Raw genomic sequence first — 22,656 nt, 5'->3', positions numbered from 1 at the left:
AAAGGCTTTTTAAAGGAAAATATAATGAGTAGATATCTGCATTCTGTTTCTTCCACTTGTTGGTTTTAGTTCTTACTCCTTGGGCAGCCTGAGCCATATAACAGCTCTGAAGTAGCAGACCTAGTGGTTAGGACTACTAACATTAGGTTCAGATTAACTTTGAGGGAGAGGGGGTCACATTTTGGAGAAGCTTATTAAGCATTTATATACAATAATTCATTTAATTACTATGACTTAGGTGCCATGACTATCCCCGCCTTACTCATGAGGAAATGGTGGCAAAATTATTTAAGGTCACACAACTGTAAATGGTGGATCTTTTGTATAGGTGTGAACATTGAATCAGTCCATATTAGGTTTCTTAATATTCTGTTCAACATACAGAAAACATTCAATCAATGTTAGCATTATTCTAGGGTTAATTGGTGATTAATAGGCTATAGAATTATTATTACTACCATTACCCTTACTACCCTCAGATTGTGATAAAGCTTATCTCTGGGAGTTCATTTCATTTGTCTTAACAAATTGATATGAAACTGTGGTTTAAAGCTTTGGTTGGCCAATCTCTTTTATTCTTTTCCATAGCCACAAACCACATTGTTAAACTTTGAGAAAATTGCCATAATTAGCACCCTGGTTTTTGCCCACAGATAAGATATATGCACATATACTTAAATGCAAATATGGATGCACATAAGTTCTCATTTGCGGTGGGGGCCAGTAGGTAGGGAGCTGAGTTCTGCTGTATGCTAGGAGAGAGTAATGGGGGCCTGTACCTGGTCCTTGAGGAGGACAGATGAGCTGGCTTGAAATGCTGGAGAGCAGACTACAAAAAGAATTCTCTTCTGGAGAGAATGGCATCCATGGATGCACTGAGCACTATTCTGTGATAGAAGCTGGGGATACCAAGATGAAGAAGACGCATCCCTTGCCCTCCAGGGTTTTTATGGTAGTGCAGAGGACAGACATGTTGATGAATGTTTGCACCATGGGGTGACACACTCTAGAGGCACTTATAAAGTATGATGGTGTCTTCCTGGCCCTAGGATCCTTTAGAATATGTCATAAGGACAAAGGGGTAGGCAGGAATTTGAGCCACAGGGAGAGGCATGTATGAAGGCCTGGATGTAACACAGCAGAGGGTGTGCAGACCACTGTAGGGCCTGGAGGGATGGCTCTCTGGTGCAGTGCACATGAGGAGGGAGGGATGAGGCATCATGAACTGGTCTGAAAGCTACGTTAAGGAGTTCCTACTTTTAAAGGATATAGGCAGCCACCAAAGGTTTTTTAGAAAGGAAAGAAGCATGATTAGATCTTAATTGTACAGGCTGTTTCTTCAAATAGTGGCACCCTGAGGAAAAGTTGAGCTGCCTTGAGGTGGGAGTGGGATTGTGGGGAAGAGAGCACAATGGGAATGGGGTCCAGGCAGGGGCTGGCAGTGGTCTCTGGAAATGTTGGAAGGTGGACCTTATAACCATGACTGAGTTTGACTGACTACATTGGCCTGTCTGATAATTTCATGTGGGAAAAGCAAATCATCAAATAATTTTGCCCTGACCAGTAACCACAGAGTTGTTTTAATCTTCAAAATAACGTGATTTTGGCATCATTGTTACTCCCAACCTGCAGCTGAGTAAATGAAGGCTCAGGGAAGTCAAGGACGTGGCTTCAAATCCCATAGTATGTGAGTGCCAGTGTTCATGTAGCACAATCCAGTACTCCTTTGCTGCCAGGAGCATCCCCACAGGGAAATGAGTGCAGAGATTATTATGCTGAGTTACAGGTTGGAGCATAACTCTGTGTAGCTGCCGAAAGCAGCAGTACCCAGAGATGACTCATTCTGTGGTAAAGTGGCCCCACAGGGCACCATCTGGTGTGTGAGGAGATGGCCAGGTGTCCTGATGAGGAAGAGGGGTGTGGGAGACCTGAAGAGCTAAATGTTCTCCAGGTGGTTCCCCCCTCCCAGGGTGGAGGCAGTAAGTAAGACCTTCAGGGTTGGCAAGGGCGAGGGGCCTGTGACTTTCATCACAAGGGAATAACTGGATCAGCACAAATCCATCATCGCTTCTGGAAAAACTGCTCCCAGGACGTGCCTGACTCTGCCAACAGAGCTCAGCAGGGCTGTTTGGCAACATGGCCCCTCAGGTGCTACATTTCTTCTGCAATGTTTTGGTGACAAGAGAAAGGGATTTCTTAAGTGCTCAGCTGTAAGAAGAAGTGGGTGCAGGGGGAGATGGTGAAATGGCTGTCTGCTGCATCAAGACCCTGGGTCTTGGCAACTCTGTAGGCAGTTGCACCTCTGAGTTCAGGAAAGTGGGATGCCTTTCATGCTTTAATTCTTTGGTTCTTCAGTTACAGGCATATCTCATTTTATCGCACTGTGCTTTATTATGCTTTGCAGATATTGTAGTTCTAATAAATTGAAGGTTTGTGGCAACCCTGCATGGAAAATTTATTGGTACCATTTTCCCAAAAGTGTTTGCTCAATTTGTGTCTTTGTATCACATTTTGGTAATTCTCACAATATTTCAAACTTTTTCATCATTATTATTATATTTTTCATAGTCATCCATGGTCAGTGATCTTTGATGTTGCTATTGTAATTGTTTTGGGACACTACATACCACTTCCGTAAGATGGCAAACTTAATCATAATGTTTTATGTGTTCTGACATGTGTGTGCTCCACTGACAAGGCTTCCCCTGCCTCTCTCCCTCTTCTTGGTCCTCCCCATTCCCTGAGACACAACAATATTAAAATTAGACCAATTAATAACCCTACAAGAGTCACATGTCTCTCAATTTTAAATAAAAAACTAGAAATGACTGAACTTACTAAGGAAGGCATGTCAAAAGCCAAGATAGGCCAAAATCTAAGTCTCTAGATTCAATTAGCCAAACTGAATGCAAAGGAAAAGTTTTTGAAGGAAATGAAAAGTGCTACTCCAGTGAACACACAAATGATAAAAAAGCAAAACTGCCTATTTGCCGATAATGGAGAAAGTTGTAGTGGTCTGGATAGACCAAACCAGCCACAACACTCCCTTAAACCAAAGCCTGATCCAGATCAAAGCCTCTCTATTCATTCATGTAAAGGCTGAGAGACGTGAGGAAGCTGCAGAAGAAGAGACTGAAGCTGGCAGAGGTTGGTTCATGAGCTTGAAGGAAAGAAGCCGTTTCCATCACATAAAAGTGTAAGATGAAGTGACAAGTCCTGATGTCAAAGCTGCAAAGTTATCCAGACGATCTAGCTAAGATCATTAATGACGGGAGCTACACTAAATAACAAGTTTTTAATGCAGATGAAACGGCCTTGTGTTGGAAGATGTCGCCTAGAGCTTTCATAGCTAGAAAGCAGAAGTCAGTGCCTGGACTCACAGCTTCAAAGGACAAGCTTACTCTCTTGTTAGAGGCTAATATAGCTGGTGACTTTAAGTTGAAGCCGATGCTCATTGACCATCCCAAAGATCTAGGGCCCTTAGGAATTACATGAAATCTACTCTGCCCAAGCTCTAGAAATGGCACAATAGAGCCTAGGTGACAGCACATCTATTAACAAAATAATTTACTGAATATTTTAAGCCCACTATTGAGACCTATTGCTCAGGAAAAAAAAAAAAGATTCCTTTGAAAATACTACTGCTCATTGACAATGCTTCTGGTCATCCAAGAGCTGTGATGGTTATATACAAAATATTAATATTATTTTCATGCCTGCTAATACAACATCCATTCTGCAGCCCATAGATCAAGGAATCATATCTGAAGTGCATAGCGATTCCTCTGATGGATCTGGGCAAAGTCCATTGGAAACCTGGAAAGGATTCACCATTAAGAACATTCATGATTTATGAGAAGTCGTCAAAATATCAACATTAACAGGAGTTTGGAAGAAGTTGATTCCAACCCTCATGGATGACCTTGAGTGGTTCAAGACTTCAGGGGAGGAAGTAACTGCAGGTGTGGTAGAAATAGCAAAAGAATGAGAATTAGAAGTGGAGCCTAACAATGTGACTGAATTGCTACAATCTCATGACCAAACTTGAATGGATGAGGAGTTGTTTCTTAGGGATGAGCAAAGAAAGTGGTTCTTTGAGGTGGACTGTACTCCTCGTAAAGATGCTATGAACGCTGTTGAAAGGACATCAAAGGACTTGGAATATTACATTAACTTAGTTGATAAAGCAGTGGCAGGATTTGAGAAGATTGACTTCTTTCAATTCTGAAAGAAGTTCTGTGAGTAAATGCTGTGAAACAGCATTCCATGCTACAGAGAAATTATTCATGAAAGGGAGTCAATCGATGGGGCAATTTTATTGTAGTCTTATTTTAAGAACTTGCCTCAGCCACCCCCACTTCCAGTCAGCAGCCATCAACATCCGGGCAAGACCCTCCTCTTCTAGCAAAAAGATTTACAACTTGGTGAAAGCTCAGATGTTGGTTAGCATTTTTTAGCAACAAAGTATTTTTTAATTAAGGCGTGTCCTTTTTTTTTTTAGATATAATGCTATTGCACACTTAATAAACTGCAGTATAGTGTCAACTTTTATAGGTACAGGGAAACCAAAATATTCATCTGACTTGCTTTATTGCAATATTAGGTTTATTGGGGTGGTCTGGAACTGAACCTGCAATATTTCTGAGGGATGTCTGTGCTTTTAATTACCCTACACAATGTGTCAGCTGCCTTGACAAGAGTTTTACAAGTACCTGATTTTATCTCCACAATAACCCTGAGAAATAGGTACTGATGTCTCCATTTAACAGATAAGAATATGTCCTGTACATTACCGTGAATGCCCATTTGATGCCATGTCGATTGCCACTCCATGCACACAGACAGGTGCTGTTCTGGATGCTGGGGAGAAGCAGAGAACAGGACCACAAAGACCTAGTACAGGGCACCAGGCAAGCTGCTCCCAAGATTGTGTGAGATAACGTGTACAAATGTGTTTGCTAGACCATAAAGGGCCACATGCCTAGAGGGACATCCTGGCAGGAGTAAAGGCTCAGCACATTATGAAAGTTGGATAACACCATGCTATGTGAATCAGAGAGCTTAGGAGACCTGTCATTTGTGACTGTCCCACCACAGCCTTCAACTGGGAGGCTGGTGGTCTTGGCTTCCAAGGTCCTGTAGGTCAGACAGAACACTATGCTGGTTGCCCAATTTTCACAAGCTGTGAGGAGACATCCTCTCCACTCCACCCCCCATCCTCCACATGTTCCAGCTCCTTCCACAGTGCCTGTTCTGGGGCTGGGAGGATGCTCAGCAGAGAAAGGCCCAGATCCCTGGCACTCTTCACCTTGGTGTGGGTCTGGGGACTCCTCCTGTTCTGTTGGTCTAGAATCCCTGTGTGGACTTGTGCTTGAAGGTCTGAGAAGCACAAACACATGGAGAATGCTATGGAGGGTCTTCATGAATTAACTCTGAATTCACAACTTGTGTTTGAGATAAACTGTCACCTCCTGTTGACATAAATGCTTTAGTAAAAAATTGTTTAGTGTATTATAGTTGTTTATTAATATACTGTTCTTAAATCCATAGCAAAGGGTACCATGTTACAAACTTTATGAAATAGAAATAGAAAATCACAACCAAGGAAAGGAGACCTATCGGATATGGGGATCAAAAGGAATAGTTTTTCTTGATCATTTTGGAAACAATGAACAAAGTATACAACTTTCTATTATAAAAGCAGTGCATGCTTATTTAGAACACTTGTAAAACATAGAATGCATCAAAAATAAAAATATTCTGTTGGCCTAAATTATACTTGTGTTACTTTAGAGAATACAATTCCTTATTTATTATTATTACTATTATTATTATTATTTACACTAGGTATTTTATTGTATGCTGCTGTCAGTGTATATAAAATAATTACCCTGTGAAATAGAAATTTATGAAAATTCAGAGAGGTAGATGTTAAGGACTGACAAAAAAGTTTATGTGTATGGCACCCGTTGTAGGGATAAGCTTTTGTACAGGCTTCAAATTTAGTCCTCCTTTGAACATTCACCGGTCCATTAAAAGTGGTTTAGAAAACAATCCAAAGATTCGTTGTATTACAAAAAGTGACAGACTTTATGGGGTCTGAAGGGATTCTTACTTGAAGATACTCCAGTCAGCAGGGGATCATGTTGAGCATTCTGCAGACAGAATTGTTTCAAATCTGTAGCTACCTGGGAAACCTTCACCCAGTGGAGCCTGGCTTCCAGCTGGAGCTGTTGAATGACTTTCTTCATAGTGGCGATGCTGGAGGAACCAGATATGGTTCTCACTAGAGCCGGGCAGACTTGTGGGTACGTGGATGGGTTGTGTCTTGGGTCCATGGGGCCAGAATGCAGGCCAGCGTGGCCCGTATTTATTATTTTAAAGCCTATTTTTTTCACTTAACAGCATATTTTTTATTTTTCTACAGCATGTCTTAATGACTAGTTATAACCTCAATATAGTGAATTAATTTACATTGCCTTTTCCTCTACTCTTATAAAATTTTTGCAGTAAACACCCTTATGTATAAGTTTGTAAATACCGCCGATTGTTTTCTTAGCCTAAAGATCTTGCAGGACCAAGTTTCCTCCCTTGTGAATGTGGTTATTGACAGTACCTCCTTTATTGAATTGCTATGACACCCAAGTGGCTTAATACATGGTAAGCCCTTAGATCCTGGCCTGGCCCACGGTGAGCACAAAATTCTTGGCTATCATCATTATTATTGTAGTTATGGGTGCCAACCTGTCATCTTGAAAGAGTGTCCCAATTTTAACTCCCACAGGCATTGTATGAGAGCATTCATTTCCACACACCTTTGTCAATGCTGGGTATCATCATTCCTCTTATTATTTCATTGTTTGCCAACCTGATAAGCAAACTTGTTGCTTCAATTTTACTTCTTTGATTGTTAGTGATAAACATTTTTTTGATATCTTGGTATTTATTTATTCATTAGTGAATTTCCTATTCATGCTTTTTTGTTTTGGGTAAATTGCTCATCTTTTTCTTTATGGATTTCTTTAATATATTAATAATGGATATATTAACCTTTTGCTGGTCATATATGTTGTAAATGTATTTTTTTCAGTTTCTTTGTGCTATTTAATTTTGTTTCTATTTGTAGACACAGAAATTATATTTTTTTGTTGTTCTTACCTCTTATGCTTGTATACTGAAAAGACTACCATAAGTTGTCTTTATTTTTCCAATTAAAAAAATTTTTTTTAACTTTTATTTTTTGAATTCAAGTGAAATTAATTTGGAATTTTTATAGTTAACTATCCCACTTTTTTGTTTAATTCTTTATTAATTATTATAGTCTAAATTATATATTTCAGTTTGTTCCGTGGTTGTCTACTCTTTGCCATTAATTGCTGTCTTTTCCTGTGCTTGTATTTTAAATTTTTTGTAGCTTTATAAAACACTTTAATATCTGTTGATACAAGTCCACTTTTCACTAATTTTTTTAGAAATATTTTCTCAGCTATTATCATCTGCTTATTTCCATAAATAAACTCTGGAATGATTTGTTACTTCTAAGAAGAATAATGATTTTGATTAACATTCCATCCATTTTATAAATTAACTTGGGGAGAATTGATATTTTTACTGTTTGTACTTTGCTGCCTAGAAACATGGAAGTTATTTCTTATTTAATTAAGGTATTTTAAAATAAATTGTTTCAGATTTACAGAAAAGTTGCAAAGATAGTACAGCATTCCTGTTTACCCTGTACACAATTTTCCCTACTGTTCAGGTCTTGCATTATTGTAGTACCTTTGTCATAACCAATGAACCAATATCAAATATGTTACTATCAACTAACGTCCATACTCAATTTGTCATTCTCATTTGTTTACTCCTAATGTCCTTTTTCTGCCCCAGCATCTCATCCAGGATACCATAATTAGTCACCGTGTCTCCTTGGGCTCTCTAGACTGTGGTAGTTTCTCAGACTTTCCTTGTTTTATATGACCTTGACCACTCTGAAGAGTGCTGGTCAGGTAGAATATTCCTCAATTTGGGTTTGTCTGATTTTTTTTTTTTAATGATCAGACTAGACATTGTTTTTTTAGGTCATGGGAGCTAAAGCAAAAAGGAAATCAGAATAAGTTACAGAGGTCTTGTTTTCCTCAAAGGAGTCTCAAAAAAAAAAAAAAAAGAAAGAAAGAAATGTCTATCAATGGGAATTTATAGAAGAGGCATCATCAGGTGACAAGGAACATCCAATCTCCAGGAAGAGTGTGGTAACATGTAGAAATAGTTTCCATGGCCCCCTTTTGTTAAGACATGCAGAAAATTCCAGGTCAGCAAACAACATTTTGGTCTAAGGAAGGTCACTTTTTGAGCAGCTAGGTTAATATAGTTGACTTTTGAGTCTTTTAATGATCTAAGTTGTCTCCTAGATAGAACTTAGAGGACAGGAGTGATTAGATAAAAACTTCCTCTGACTACCTTTCCCGTGTTAGGAGTAAAGACAGTCAAACTGTCCAGGTTCCAGTCCTGGCTCCATCTCCTCACTAGTGCTCTAACTTTGACATCGCTAAACTGTAGAGTCCTGGTCTCAGATGGAGGAAGCCGTAGCCCCTACTGTAGAGAGCAGTGCAGCAACACATGAGCAGCAGTGTTGGTTATGGTCATCATTACCATTCTTTTGGGATGAGCCTTCTGGACCCCTGAGTGAGAAGGTACCTTTTCAGTTATGTGCCTGAAGTGCTGGCGACTGTATTTGCACAGGACTTGGAAACCAGAGAAGTAGGGAGCAGGTTTGACAATCTATTATGAAAACTGGGAAGTCAAACCAGTGCTCTGAACCTGCTGGGCAGGAGGCCTGACTCTGTATGGAGCCAGGCTTTTGGAGCCACCTGCAGGTAAGGCTGAGTTTTCTCTAGGAAGCAGCTTACGCTCAACTCTAACCCTTATTAGAGGTCCTTCATTGAGTCCCCAGTCTTCTGTCCCACAGCACAGGCAGAATTAATTTGTCCTGAAAACAAAAATGATGATGACAGGAATACCTTGGCAAGGTTCCCCTGGTCCTGAGCCACATAGCTTCTCTCAGGACCCTTTGGTTTGGAATTGGCTGTAAAATGTCCTCCCACTTTTTCTGGTACAATGTACAAGTCTGCTTCATAGAATTACTGAGTGAACTGAATTTTGGAGAAAATTTGCCAAAGACATCCATTTTCAGTAATGATAAGTACTTTTGCTCCGTACTCTCTGGTGGTAATTATAGTCTAGACCCTGGTCCCTTGAGGCCTACCTGAATCATCATCTAGAACTGCATCATGCACCTTCCAACTCTGCCTGGCCTGAAGACACAAGTTCATTACATCCTAATGTACTCTTGCATTCTTAGCATAGTCATGAAGGGGATGCTAAAACCTTGTCATATTTACTAATATTTGGAAACGCCCTACACCTAAAATGTTACAGTTACATTGAGATTTGAATGTTGCCAAACATTAAGGACTGAGAACTTACCTGAAACTTATTTAGTGCCTGAGCTCATGGCTGACTTTGACCTTAGAGACTGAATTGTATTTGTGTTTTGGGTCCTTGCCTGCAGTTGGAGTCGATGTATTCATTCTTTCATGGTCAGAACTTTATGAGCTGAACAAGAGCTCTGTGGACTTACCTTCATCTTGTAAACCAAGACACTGAGGGCACAGGTAACTTCCACATAGCTCATAAGTACCAGGAATTCGAGGTCAAGCTGAGGGGTTCCAGGTCTTTTTTTTTTTTTTTTTTTAAGTCACAGCTCGATTATCTCTACTTTCATGAATTAACTTCCTCACCTACATGGGCAGAGTTGCTCACTTGGCCACCTTTAAGGCTAGACATTTTTCTAGCATTGCTTTTCTTTCATCGTATTCTATTTTCTTTTCTTTGTTTCTGTGTTTGCCTCTCCCAGTAGACTTTGAGCTTCTTGAGGACAGTGATTTTGTCTTATTCTTGTCTGAATTCCTAGGACCTGGCTTAATGCCAGCCACAGCAGATTTCCATAACATGTATTGAATGAACAGGCCAAAGGACACACCATGCCAGTTTCATGATCAATCTTTGCATTCATATTTAGTTGTCAGGTATTTTTTTATGCCAGGGATTTGCCACTAGTCTGCAGTGTGGAGCTAGAGACCAGCCTTCTTATCTTGGGACCTTACATCTGGGTGCTCTGGCTGGGTCCCCCATTGTTTCATATATGTATGGGTGATTTCCCACTCCAGGGTACCTCCTGACTCCTGCTTAGAGCCACTGCATGTGTCTATATGGCATCTAGTATAATCTGTTATTTTCACAGGTAAGGGGGCTCAACATGCTCTATATACCTGGCTCTTGTCCAGCCCAGAGCTGGAACAGAGGGCAGCAAATGGAACTGATGGTTTGATTCCAGATGAAGCTGAAATAGAGTAATCCTTTTATACAGTTGAGTCCATGGGTGGAGTAGCCAATGAAACTCATCCACTTTTAGCTTTTGCAACATCTTGAGCTATGGGCACCAAGGTGGATTTGTCACCTGGATATTCCAGTAGAAGTTATGATAATTATCAGCTGGTCCTCCTTTTTGCTGCCTCACATCCGGCCCTCCTCACAGCCTGCCAAAACACACCTTGCACAACTGTCCTCTTCTTTCAAATACACAGGAGGCAACTCATTCTATGAGTCAGTTCTGCTGAGCTGTGTCATCAGTCAAGTGGATGTGGCCTTGGGAGTGTCGCCTGGGGTCTGGAGAGCTGGGGGCAGGGTGGGAAACTGGAGCATGGTGGCCCTGATGAGGGCTTTACCAGGAGTGTGTGAACATGGGATGGGCCACATTTATGGTCATCTGGTACCATCCCCTGTTCTTGACCCCCTCTTAATCTCTGATACAAAAATTCTTGAATTTAAGATCGGGTCAAGGTAAATGTAGGTGATGGTGTTGGTGTAGGTATATTAAGCTGCAATGATATACAGACTGGGAGTGTCAGAATCAACGTTTTGGCCCAGCCTGGATTAGACCTCAGCTGAGTGCTCAATATATGGGTGGTAAAATGTTTGCCATACTTTAGACAGAGCTCTTTAACACATGAATAGTTTAGTCAAGTTTGCATGTGTTGTGTTTCATTTGTTTTTTATACCATATCTTTTTTGTCTTTTTTTTAAAAAGATTTTATTTATTTGAGAGAGAGAGCAAGAGAGAGAGCGAGCATAAGCGGGGCAGAGAAGCAGACTCCTTGCTGAGCAGGGAGCCTGACACGGGGCTCTCACCCAGGACCCTGGGATCATAACCTGAGCCCAAGGCAGATGCTTAACTTTGACTGAGCCACCCAGGTGCCCCTATTTTTTTTTTTTAATAAACGCTTTCATTTTTCTAATTTTTAAAAAGTAAATTCTTTGCCCACGGTGGGGCTCAAACTCATAACCCTGAGATTAAGAGTCACATGCTCTACTGATTGAGTCGGTCAGGTGCCCCTATACCATGTTTTCTTAAAGACCAAAGTCTGGAAGGGTGAGGATGGAGGTGCGTGAGATGGGTACTCTCAAATTTTGTAGGGTCATTGCATGTGGGGGTCTTTTGAGGCCAGGAGCTTTTCTTTGCCCCTCAAACTGGGGGCGGCCTTAAGGCCAAGACTGTGTCTCCCCAGAGGCTCCAGAAGGTAGGGTTGGGGTCTCCCTGAGGTTAGCTGTGTCCCATCTTCTAACTGGGGGTCTCTGTTGGTAAGGGCTGGATCATCCGATGTGATGATTCCTCCAACACCAAATGTAATCTATGGACATGCAGGCCTTTGACTGGGTCTCCTATGATGGACAAAAACAGTAGAGGTGCACTACCAAAAGACAGAACTGTCATTTTCCTTCTGCCTCTGTGGCCACATGGCTTGTGCTTCAGGCTCAGGCAGTAGACAAAGGGCAAGGGGGCAGGCATGGTGCCAGCACCCAGAGTAACTTGCGCTGGCTCTGGGGGAGGACCAGCTCTGTGTGTGTGTGTATTTTGTACGCATGTGCATGTACATGTGTTATGTACATATGTATGTGCATGTGTACATGTGTGTGGTGTGTACCCATGGAGGGCATGTGTCTGTTTGTTCACATGTGTTGTAGCATATGGCGCATAGAGGTGTATGTGTAAACCTCACGGGTATATGAGGCTCTAGAGGGTAAAGAGGAAGAGGTATTCCCTCTTCCAGGAGGACATGGTAGGGACAGAGAGGTGGGGATTTGCAGGGTGAACTTCATGGTGCAGCTCCATGTGGAATCTGACTATGATGCTGAAGCACACTCACTCTTTGGACCCAATTTAACCTCTGTGGTGTCAAAGGCTCAGGTGAGGCTGCCTTTGTAACTGGGGTGCAGTGTTCATGTGAGTTCCAGGTCCACCCATGGAAGCCCTATAAATGGAGCCCAGGCTTCGGTGTTGGCTTCTCCCCTGGTTTTGGGAAGTGGCTACTCAGCCATGCTTCTGCCCATTAGCCTGTCCACACCCGATATCCACAGCTACACATCTTTCATTAAAGCCTCTTATGTCCCAGGGTAACTCTGGTCTGAGGTTTTCTTTGAACAACAGACCTATCCAACTGACTCCAGAGATCCTGTATTTAACGTCACTATGTGACAGTCCCCAAGCAGAACTTTGGGATGAAGGGAAGAAAATGATAGGCTCTGTTTTCTGGAGGCTTGCAGCTGAGTGGAGGAGACTACCATGCCTACAAACCATTTGCATCCAATAGTGTTACCTCCAAGGGATGGCTTTTGTGTGAATAGGTGCAAATGGGGGCACAAAGTATTCACCTACTGTCAGGAAAAGAGGCTCTGCTGGAGAGCCCCACAGAGGATGTGACACTCAGGCCAAGACTTAGGTGTTTGCCTGGCAGATAAGTGGAGAAAAGGCCGTTCCCAGCAGAGGGAAGAATATATATAAAGTCTAATATATTTTGACAACTTCCAATGTTTTGGAGCAGTTATGGCAGCCAGGTACTGCCTACTGGATGAGTCTTTCATACTTTCTATTTTCTACACTTCCTTGCCCCTATTCTCAGCCCATGACTGTGGACTGCAAAGTGGGCTTCATTAAGAAAACAGAAGCCTTCAGCTAGGAAGCCCCTTGTCTCCCCACCACCAAATCAACCAGACTATCTGACTTTTCACCTGTCTTCCTCATCTTCCCTCCTGTTACAACAGAACAGGTGCTCCTCCTCCTTTCTCCACATGGGCCCTTCTGTTCACAATACGTATTAATACTTGCTACTGCTCTGATGGTATCAATATGTCATGAACAACACTGACAAATCACTCTTGGAGCTCATATTGAAACAGGAAAAATCACAATAAACACCAAAACGAAAAACTATTATCTGGCCAACAGACACATGAAAAGATGCTCAAATGACTCATCATCAGGGAAATGCATATCAGAACCACAATGAGGTGTCACCTCACACCTGTCAGAATGGCTAGAATCAACAACACAAGAAGCAAGTGTTGGCAAGGATGTGGGAAAAAAAGGAATCCCTGTGCACTCCATTGTGGAGAACAGTATTAGAAAATAGAAAATAAAACTACCATATAATCCACTAATTCAGCTACTGGTATTTATCAAAGAAAGCAAAAACACTAATTCAAAAAGACATATGCACCACTGTGGTTATTTTAACATTATTTACGATTTGAAAGCTCTTCTCTCTCAGTTATTACCTGTGAGACCCTGAGTAAATTGCTTAACTTCTCTGAGCCTTAGTTTCTTGTCTATAAAATAGTGATAGTAAGATGATCTATTTCTTTGTCTTTATAAGGATTATAATAGTTAATGTACATTAAGTGCTTAGAAAATATCTGCCACATATTATTTGCTAGTATTACAATTTTCTGTCTACCTGTCCATCTATCTACCTACCTACCTATCACCTCTACTCTCTACTTGGTATAGAAGTGACCACAAAACTCCTGGTAGGTAGTTTTGCCAATTCTAGTGTTTGGGGAAAGCCCTTGCAGAGATCCTGAGCTAGGTCTAGCAGAATTCGGAACTATTTTGTCAGATTGCCGCCGACATTAGCGTGTAACACTAGGTTCATAGTGACTCTCTAATCCTAACTGTACTAATTGTAATTAAAGGTGATTCTGGATCCCAATTCCAGTGTGGTAGAGGTTCTCCACTAACAAGCAATTTTCACACACCCGCTGGGTGTCCTAACAATTCAACTCAATTCTGACACCATCTACCTGGAGGCGATCAGATTTCGTTGGTCAAGGGCTCAGTCCCCCAGGACTGTTGTGTCCTCTCCCCCCACCTCCCCAGAGGCCAGCAGCTAGTCTAGGTTGTCACCTGTACTTCCGACCAGTCATAAATCAGAAGTTCCCATAATTGCTTCCTTTGGTTTGATTAATTTGGGAGAGTGGCTTACAGAGTCAGAGAAGCATTGTAGTTACTAGATTACTGGTTTATTATAAAAGGATGTAATTCAGAAACAGCAGGATGGAAGGGATGCATAGGGAGCTGGGAGGCTCCATGCCCTGTCCAGGTGGTACTTTCCCTACAAACAAGTTCACCAACCTGGGGACTTTCTGAACTCGTCTTGTTAAGTTTTCCCAGAAGCTGCATTGTATTAGCATGATTGGTGATTCAGTTTTTAGCCCTACTCCCCTTCCTGGAGCTCAGTGGGGTAGGATTTAAAGTTCCAACACTAATTGCAGGTTTGGTTCCTCTGGCAACAGCCCCATTTTTAGGTGCAGTCCAAAAGTCACATGTCATTAACACAACAAAAGACATAAACAAAAGATATAAAGACATCTTTATAATCTTTCTTACTCAGGAAGTGCCAAGGGATTTAAGAGTTATTGTGTAAGAGACATTGAAGACCAAATACATATTTCTTATTACAAATTACAATATCACAGTAATAATCAATAATCCCTCATATTTAGCATTTACAGTGTGCTTTCACAAATATCTCATTTGATCCTGAGGATAGCCATGTAGGAGAAGGGTGGGTAGGTGTTCAGCATTTCCATTTCACAGATGTAGAAACTCAGACCAGGAGATTTGCCCAGAGTCATGAGCTGCTAAGTAACCCAGAACTCCACTACAAAAAAGTCTCCAGAGGGGGCTACTCATCCACTGAGGGGGCATAAAACCATCCACTGGGACCAGGAACAAAATATTTGGATATTTTTCTGTGTTTATGTCATCCCTTAAAATTGTCTACTTTGTGTTTGCTTGTAATTTATATGTTAGAATGATAGTACGCATCTGATGAGGTTTTGGAATATAGGTGAGGTTCAGTGGGGTGCAGTCCAGAGCCAAAGACCAAGAAAGAATTCTTGAGACATCTTTGGTGCAAAATGGTGGTTTATTAAAGCACAGGGACAGGACCCGTGGGCAGAAAGAGCTGCTGCCCCAGGTTGTGAGGGCTGGCTGATTATATACTTTGGGTTGGGGGAGGTAAGGAAAAAGGGAGGTTTCCCAAAAGAATTTTTATATGTTAAAGAGGACCTACAGGATAGTGGAGGCCTTGCCATTGTCAAGTTAAGGTTTTTCTCCTCCAACAAGGCATTAACATTAAGATAGTAGGGAGCTTCCTGGAAGAATGTCACATATCTCACCAAGGAGTGGGGGTTGGGGGGAGGTTGCAGGGTGTCAGCTTATGCTTTGTCCTCAGCTTGCCTTCTGTTCCCTTATCAGTATGTGGTTTGTAAATAATATGTATGTATTATATGATGAACTCAGGACTTTAAACTTTTTATTAAAGTATACATTCAAAGAAGTATAAATATTTTAAATGCACAACTCAACGAGCACAGATCAACAAATTTTCACAGATAGCACAGCCAGGTAAGCAGCCCCGATTAAGAAACAGAATATTAACAGGGACACACAAACCTCCTTCCTGCTGCTTTCCAGTTACCACCATCCTGATGAGGTTGTGGGATATCGGTGAGGTCCAGTGGGGTGGAGTCCAGATCCAGTGACCAAGAAAGAATTGAGACATCTTTGGTACAAAACGGTGGTTTATTAAAGCACAGGGACAGGACTCTTCGGAGCTGCTGCCCCGGGTTGTGAGGGGTTCTGATTATATACCATGGGTTTGGGGGAGGTAAGGAAAACGGGAGGTTGAGAAAATACTTTCCTATGTTATAGAAGATTTGCAGGATACCCGAGACCTTGCCATTGTCGAGTTAAGGTTGCTTTTCCCTCTGGCAAGGCATTAACACGAAGATAGTTGGGAACTTCCTGGAGGAACATCACATATCCCACCCAGGAGTGGGGGTGAGGAGAGGTTGCAGGGTGTAGGCTTATGCTTTGTCTTCAGCCAGACTTCTGGTCCCCCTTCAATCCTGCCCTCAGTTCAAGTGTAACTACTATCCTGACCCCTACGACACAGGCTTGCTTTGCCCGTTTCTGTAGGTTATATAAATGATATAAAAAGAGTATGCTTTATGTTGAACTATGAAATTGTCAGTATTCAACAGCTTTCCACCTCCATGAAGGCAACTTGACAGGGTTCACCCTAATGCATTTTGTGTGTCTATTTGCTCTCCTCCACTTACTTACGTTATATTTGTGAGATTCATCCATACTGCTGTGTGCAGCCGTATATCATTCATACACGTTGTAACCAAATACATTTCTTAGTGAATCAGGAACTGCACCAGGTTGACTTGTAGCACAAAGAAAACTTTTATTTTCAGCAAATAGGGAGATCACAGGAAACAGCTTCTGATGAGGGAGCAGAAGGCTAGCTGAACACAAACCCTAAAGAGACACCCTGCAAACCTCCCCCTACCCGAATTCTCCTGGAAGCTCCCAACTATCTTGATGTTGATGCTGGAGGGAAAAAGCAACCTTAACAATGGGAAGGCCTCCTGTATCCTGGGAGTCTTCTTTAGCAGATGAAAGTTCTTTTGAAAACCTCCCTTTTTCTTTACTTCTCCTAGGACTCTGGGACAACTGTCCCTTCAGTGACTGTCTGGCAAAAACTGTTTTCACTGTATTCAGAGCTACATATAAGTGATTCAAGTGCAGGAGTAAAGGGGATTGACAAGTGATAAAGGAAATTTTCAACTTTCAACATTTGTGGGCCTTATTCCTGGGCTCCCAGGGAAGCTCCATTTCCATGTTTACCAAAGTCAAAATGACTTGGCAAAACCTCAAAGCATGGGCTCTATTTCTACCCCAATCATACATTGTACATCCTCTATCATTAAAGAAAATAACCAACAAGAAGCATTCCAAAAAAAGATAAGAAAAACAAAAACAAAAAAACCCTCCCTGGTTCCCATCAGATTAAAGCCATGGTCTCGCACATACTTTAAAAACGTAATATAAAGTCTGTAGCTTTCTGGAATGTCCTTAGTTGTGATGATTTGTAACTATTAAAAAAAAAAAACCCTGAAGCAGGAGAGCTATGTTCTTGTCTCATGGAGTGGAAGAATGAATCTTGCAGACAAAGGAGAGTGAGTAAATTGATAAAGTTTTATTAAACAAGGATATAGAAAAAGCTCTCAGGAGTGAGACGGGTCCTGACAGGGCTGCCACTGAGGACTTTTAGGGGTGGCCCTTTATTGAAGGCTAACCAGGGAACTTAAATCCTTTTAAGGTCTCTACATTAGCACCACTGAGTAAGGATTACTCATCTTTAATGGCTTACATCCTTTTTAGGGTCCTGTAATTCTCCGTTGGTCACAAGTAGCTGTTGTAACAAGATCCAACCTCTGACACCTAGGGCAGGGTGGTCTGGTTTGTTCTCTTATCTCTGGTTCCTTACAGCACCTCATTTTTGGGATTTCTGTGAGCCTGATCCTGTAGCCTTCTACCTATGTCTCCTTACCTTGCCCCACCTGTCCCTTACTCAAAACTTATATAATCTTACAACAATGTTCCTTCCCTGTGGCACTCTTCTTTATGAAGATTGTGTATCCTGGGCAGCTGTCCTAACTAGGACTCAAATAAAACTCTTTTCTCTTTAAAATTTTAAAAAAGGTTTGTTCAATTTTGTGTTGATGTAAGATTTTAAAAAATCTAGTCCAAACTTCCTATTTACCTTGGCTAGTCATTTGGCTTCTTCTTGCATATTTTCAGTGATGGGGAACTCACTATTGTACAAGCAGCCCATTTCACTGCTGGGCCATTTGACTTCTGTTATGACCTGTTTTTCTGTATCCTAAATTCATGGACACATGCTCTTCCCTCTGGAGTCACATTGGAAAGGTCTAAAGACAGTTGCCACATACCTGGTAAATCTTTCTCATCTCTGGATGAGATGCTCCCATCTTTCAGTCACCACTTACACATGTGCCCAGAAGCCTTGTCGTCCTGCTCACATTCATTTGAATGGACTAAAAGTTGGTCAGTGTCTACCCTCAAATGTAGTGTGTCTGGAGTGATATCCAGAGGCCACTGCCTGCAGAGCTTCCTTTCAGTTGCTTATCACTCTGCTAATACTTGTCCCTGACCCCTGTCCCTACATGGCTGGCTCCTCTGGGTCCTTCATATTTACACTCAGATGTCACCTGTTCAGAGTGTCTTTTCCCAACTAAAGATCACCCCTCCTCACCAGAGTATCTTGTCACCCTGTTTTATTTCCTACATTTTCTTATTTATGCGTTTGCTTAGGTGCTTTTTGTCTGTCTCCTCCTGTTCATGTAGGCTCCAGAGGCAGGAACCCTATGCATCTAGTTCCCTGCTGTATCTTCAGTGCTTGCAACAGTAACAGTGCTTGGTGATGAGGGAACAGGAGGCAAGCTGAGGACAAAGCAGAAACTGACACCCCGCAACCTCCCCCCCACATGGGATGTATGTGACATTCCTCAGGCACTCCTGGCTGCCCTAAAGGACAAAGAAATAGTTAACCTATAGAGACCACAATCCTGCAAGGACTTGAGTCTCCCTCAGTTTACAAATGTCTTAGCAGTTTACAAGAACAAAGCTATCAGTAACCTCGCTTCCAGAAGGAAATGTAAATACAACTGAATGTCTTTATAACCTGCAGGCCATAGACAGATACTTCCAGGAATCCAGGAAGTTCCCAACTATCTTCATGTTAATGCCTACATAAGAGGAAAAACAACCTTAACTTGAGAATAGCAAGCCCTCTGGTATCCTGTGAGTCTTCTTTAATATGAAAGTACTTTCTTGAAACCTCCCTTTTTCCTTACCTCCCCCAACCCCATGGTATATAATCAGCCACCTCTCACAACCCCAGGGCAGCAGCTCTTTCTGCCCACGGGTCCTGTCCCTGTGCTTTAATAAACCACCATTTTGCACCAAAGACCCTCAAGAATTCTTTCCTGGTCGTTGGCTCCAGACTCCACCCCACTGAACCTCACCTGTATTCTGAAGCCTCATCACCTGGTACCAACAACGCTGGTAAGTTTTTTGTTTTGTTTTGTTTTTTTAAGGAAAGAACTTAAATGATGAGTCTAGGTTTTAATCCCCACAGTCTGATTCCCCTGCCTATGCCCCAAACCACCGTGTCTGTTGCCTCCATCCATACGTTATTTAACTCTGTCTTGCTCATTAAGCCGTCTTCCTATTCTGTTAGATGCTACATCTCTGCTCTTGCCTCCACCAGGACCTGGCATTGGCCAGGTGTGTGGCCATCTCTTGACATGTGGCCCAGCTAGATATGGCCCACAGAAGGCCCAGTGCCTCTGTGGCCAGTAGATGGTGCTGTTGGAAAGAGAAAAGCAGTCCCCAGGGCTTTTAAAGGAGGGCTGGTTGGTACAAGACTGGTTGGGAGTGTGGGAGATGCAGAGCCCTGCCAACCAACCCCCTCGTCTTCCAGCCACCTCTAGGTGAGAGGCAAATGTCCATGGGAGAGAAGAAAGAGCAGGAATGGGTAAGTCCAGGCCTGTTGCCCACTGGCACAAGACATCTTGAGTTAATAATGGCAGTGGGGATGGAGTGGGAGGACATGGGGATATCCCCCACTATACTACTTCTCTGGCTGAGGACCTGACGCTTTATGCTTATACAGGGCTAGCCTGGGGACCTGCCTGTTGATCTAGTGTCCCTCACCCAACACATACACACATGCACAAGCAGAATGGGGCTGTGGAGGAGGGCAGGCAGTGATCACTAAGCCTTCTGGGTACACAGTTTTCCAGAAAGTTCTGCCCATTTCAACCTTGGGTTGTGAATTCCTCCAGCATAGACAGTTTCATCTGCTTTCCCTCTGTGTTCCCATAGCACCAAACATCATGTCCTATACATGCAGGTACACAGTCAGGGTGACCAACTTGTCTTGGTTTTCCTGGGACTAGTTCAGTTTTAACACCAAAAGTCCTGCATCCTGGACACCCCCTCAGGCCCAGGCAAACCAGGATGGTTGGTTACCCTATCAATAAAAGAAGCCCCTTTTGTCTCTGCCTCAGAGGGCATGCTGGTTGGCTGACTCTGAGAGTGCCTACGATCTCAGTGTAGTTGGCCCCATAAAGACAGGCAAAGAGCACAGCAAGGCCCAAGGGCTGTCATCTAGGGCTCTTATGTCGACAGGAGATACAGGTAATTACACACAAGGTAGCTGCAAGGGGGAACAGACCCCTTAGAACCTGTGTAGGTACACCTGCTGTCTCCTTGACATGGAAGTTTTTTGGGAGGAAGTGAGCTTGAAACCTATGGGCTGACAGACACAAGCAGAGGGAGAATCCTGGGTGAAAGTGAGAGAGGCAGGTGCAGGCGGAAAGGAGGTTTTGATGGGTCGTCAGGTGCACATGTACATGGAACAGATGGACCACTCTGGCCCAGGAGAGGAAAGAGGTCCAGAAGGCAAAGAAGCAAGGAATAAAGGGGAGAGAGGTGTTCTAAACCTGGACTGGGAAGATTGGATTTGGAAGTTGGTGAGGAGTTACTGTAAGATGCCTCTCAGGGATGAAGTGTTTGGGCCCCCAAAACATGCTAAGAAAATACCTAAATCTGGGGGAGGCACTTCCCATTACTTACCTCCTCCTTTCCTTAAGTCTCAAGCCATGAAGCACACTGTGCTGGTCCCTAGGGCCTCCCAGCAGTGTTCTAGAGGCCAGAGTAAATTTCCCTGTCTTCTGACCTCAGGGTCTGGCCTTCTGAGTCTTTCTGTCCTAGTAGGCTTCTCTGCCCCTGGGTCCCAGTTTTGCCCAGGAGACCTAGATGAGCTAGTTGTCTTAGTGCCAGACAGGTTGGAAGGAGGCTTAGCTCTTACACTTGGTATCACTCCTTAGTTGTATTCCTCCAGTTCATGGGAATGTGGCACGTCCAAGGGAAGCTCCTGTCACCAGCAAACAGATTTCATCATAAGAAAGTTCTTAAACTGAACCAAATCTGTAACTTCTATCATTCCCAACTGTGTCCTTTGGAACCTCACAGAAATCCAATTCCTCCCTCACAAAAGCACTTAAAATATTGAGAAGAGCTTCCTTGGGTATTTTCTTTCCTAGCCTAAAGGAAAGAAATCAACAGTTTCTAATACGAAAGTCTTCAAGCCATTGTGCTATCAACATGGGTATTTTCCCTTGGGTATTTTCTGCTCCCTTGGGTATTTTCTTTCCTAGCCTAAAGGAAAGAAATCAACAGTTTCTAATATGAAAGTCTTCAGGCCATTGTGCTATCAACATGGGTCTCTTCCACCAGGGTCTCCAGAGCCTGGTGTGGTGCCTTGCACAGAGTGGGTTCTCCATAAATGTCTACTGATGTTTTCTTGACACATTTCTTCTTGACATGTGGAGCCCAGAGGTCCACTCTTATCACATATTGAGTTAACTGTGTCAAAACTGAGATCAAATGAAGACAAAAGAACAAAAAATAGTTCACAAAACTGGAAGGTTTCCAGCTGAAAGTGGCAAGAAGCTCACAAAATGAGGGTTGAAAGCTCAGTTGATAAAGCATGAGTACATTGATCTCTATTAATGAGTAATCACTAGATGCCTATATTCCTTTTAGGGGAACAGTGTTGCATAAACTTACTTGTGTGTAGCCGATAGGCTCAGGAAGCTGTGAGGTCATGCTGATGTGAGCAAAGCTTGAGTTCACTTATGGTCAGAGCCCACATTTTTGGGAAATCAGGATAATTGTAAATTTCTGTTATGCAGGTATGGGTGTTTGATCTAGGAATATATTTAAACTATGGGCTCCAGTTTTGTTTTTTCCTTAGTGATTGTCAACTAGAACTTAAATCCAGACTCCCTTTGGTAATGTCCCTATCCCTCTTTCTGAAAGGCTTTAGTACAAACACCTCCTAACTGTCCCATGTCATTCTGGCCCTTATCCCCTCAGCAGCAGTGTGGGCAGAGCCTGGGTCAGAGCTCTGTGAGCACGAGGAAGATATGGTGATTCTCATGGCAGAGTTTGATGAAGGCCTTTTGGCTCCTTGATGTCTGTTCCTTCTACAGTCTGTAGGTGTGTCTCTTTCCCATCTCCTGAGGCCGTCCCTATAATCAGCAGGCTGTCCTTTCTCTGATGTTGCTAGACTCTCTACTTGTCAGCCCTGCAGTTCTGCTCAGCGTCAGAGTGTCCCATCTTGGACTCCAATCTGTGTACGTCTTTAGTGCTGGAGAACAAAGACATTTCTTGGGCTTGAGCCAGGCTGGAGAAGTGTCATGAACCTCCATCAGCCCAGTTGGAAGCTCTACTGCTGGGAGGGCTCTCTGGAGCCTCTTTGCAAGTTGCGGCCCCAGGGGAGCATAGGCTTATTCCAAAGTCAGAAAATGGAA

General features: G+C 42.7%; 1 protein-coding gene across 1 annotated transcript; it reads right to left on the bottom strand.

Moving 5' to 3' along the window:
• Window positions 1-6,071: 6,071 nt before the first annotated feature.
• LOC109491270 (guanine nucleotide-binding protein G(I)/G(S)/G(O) subunit gamma-5-like) lies at window positions 6,072-6,338 on the bottom strand. The gene has a single exon (XM_034641917.1). It carries the CDS (start codon window positions 6,336-6,338, stop codon window positions 6,072-6,074), a length of 267 nt encoding a protein of 88 aa, XP_034497808.1.
• Window positions 6,339-22,656: the final 16,318 nt, after the last annotated feature.

The sequence above is a fragment of the Ailuropoda melanoleuca genome, chromosome 2 (assembly GCF_002007445.2).
Source record: "Ailuropoda melanoleuca isolate Jingjing chromosome 2, ASM200744v2, whole genome shotgun sequence".
In the NCBI taxonomy this organism is placed as follows: Eukaryota; Metazoa; Chordata; class Mammalia; order Carnivora; family Ursidae; genus Ailuropoda; species Ailuropoda melanoleuca.
This window is presented reverse-complemented; position numbering and strand designations above follow the sequence as displayed.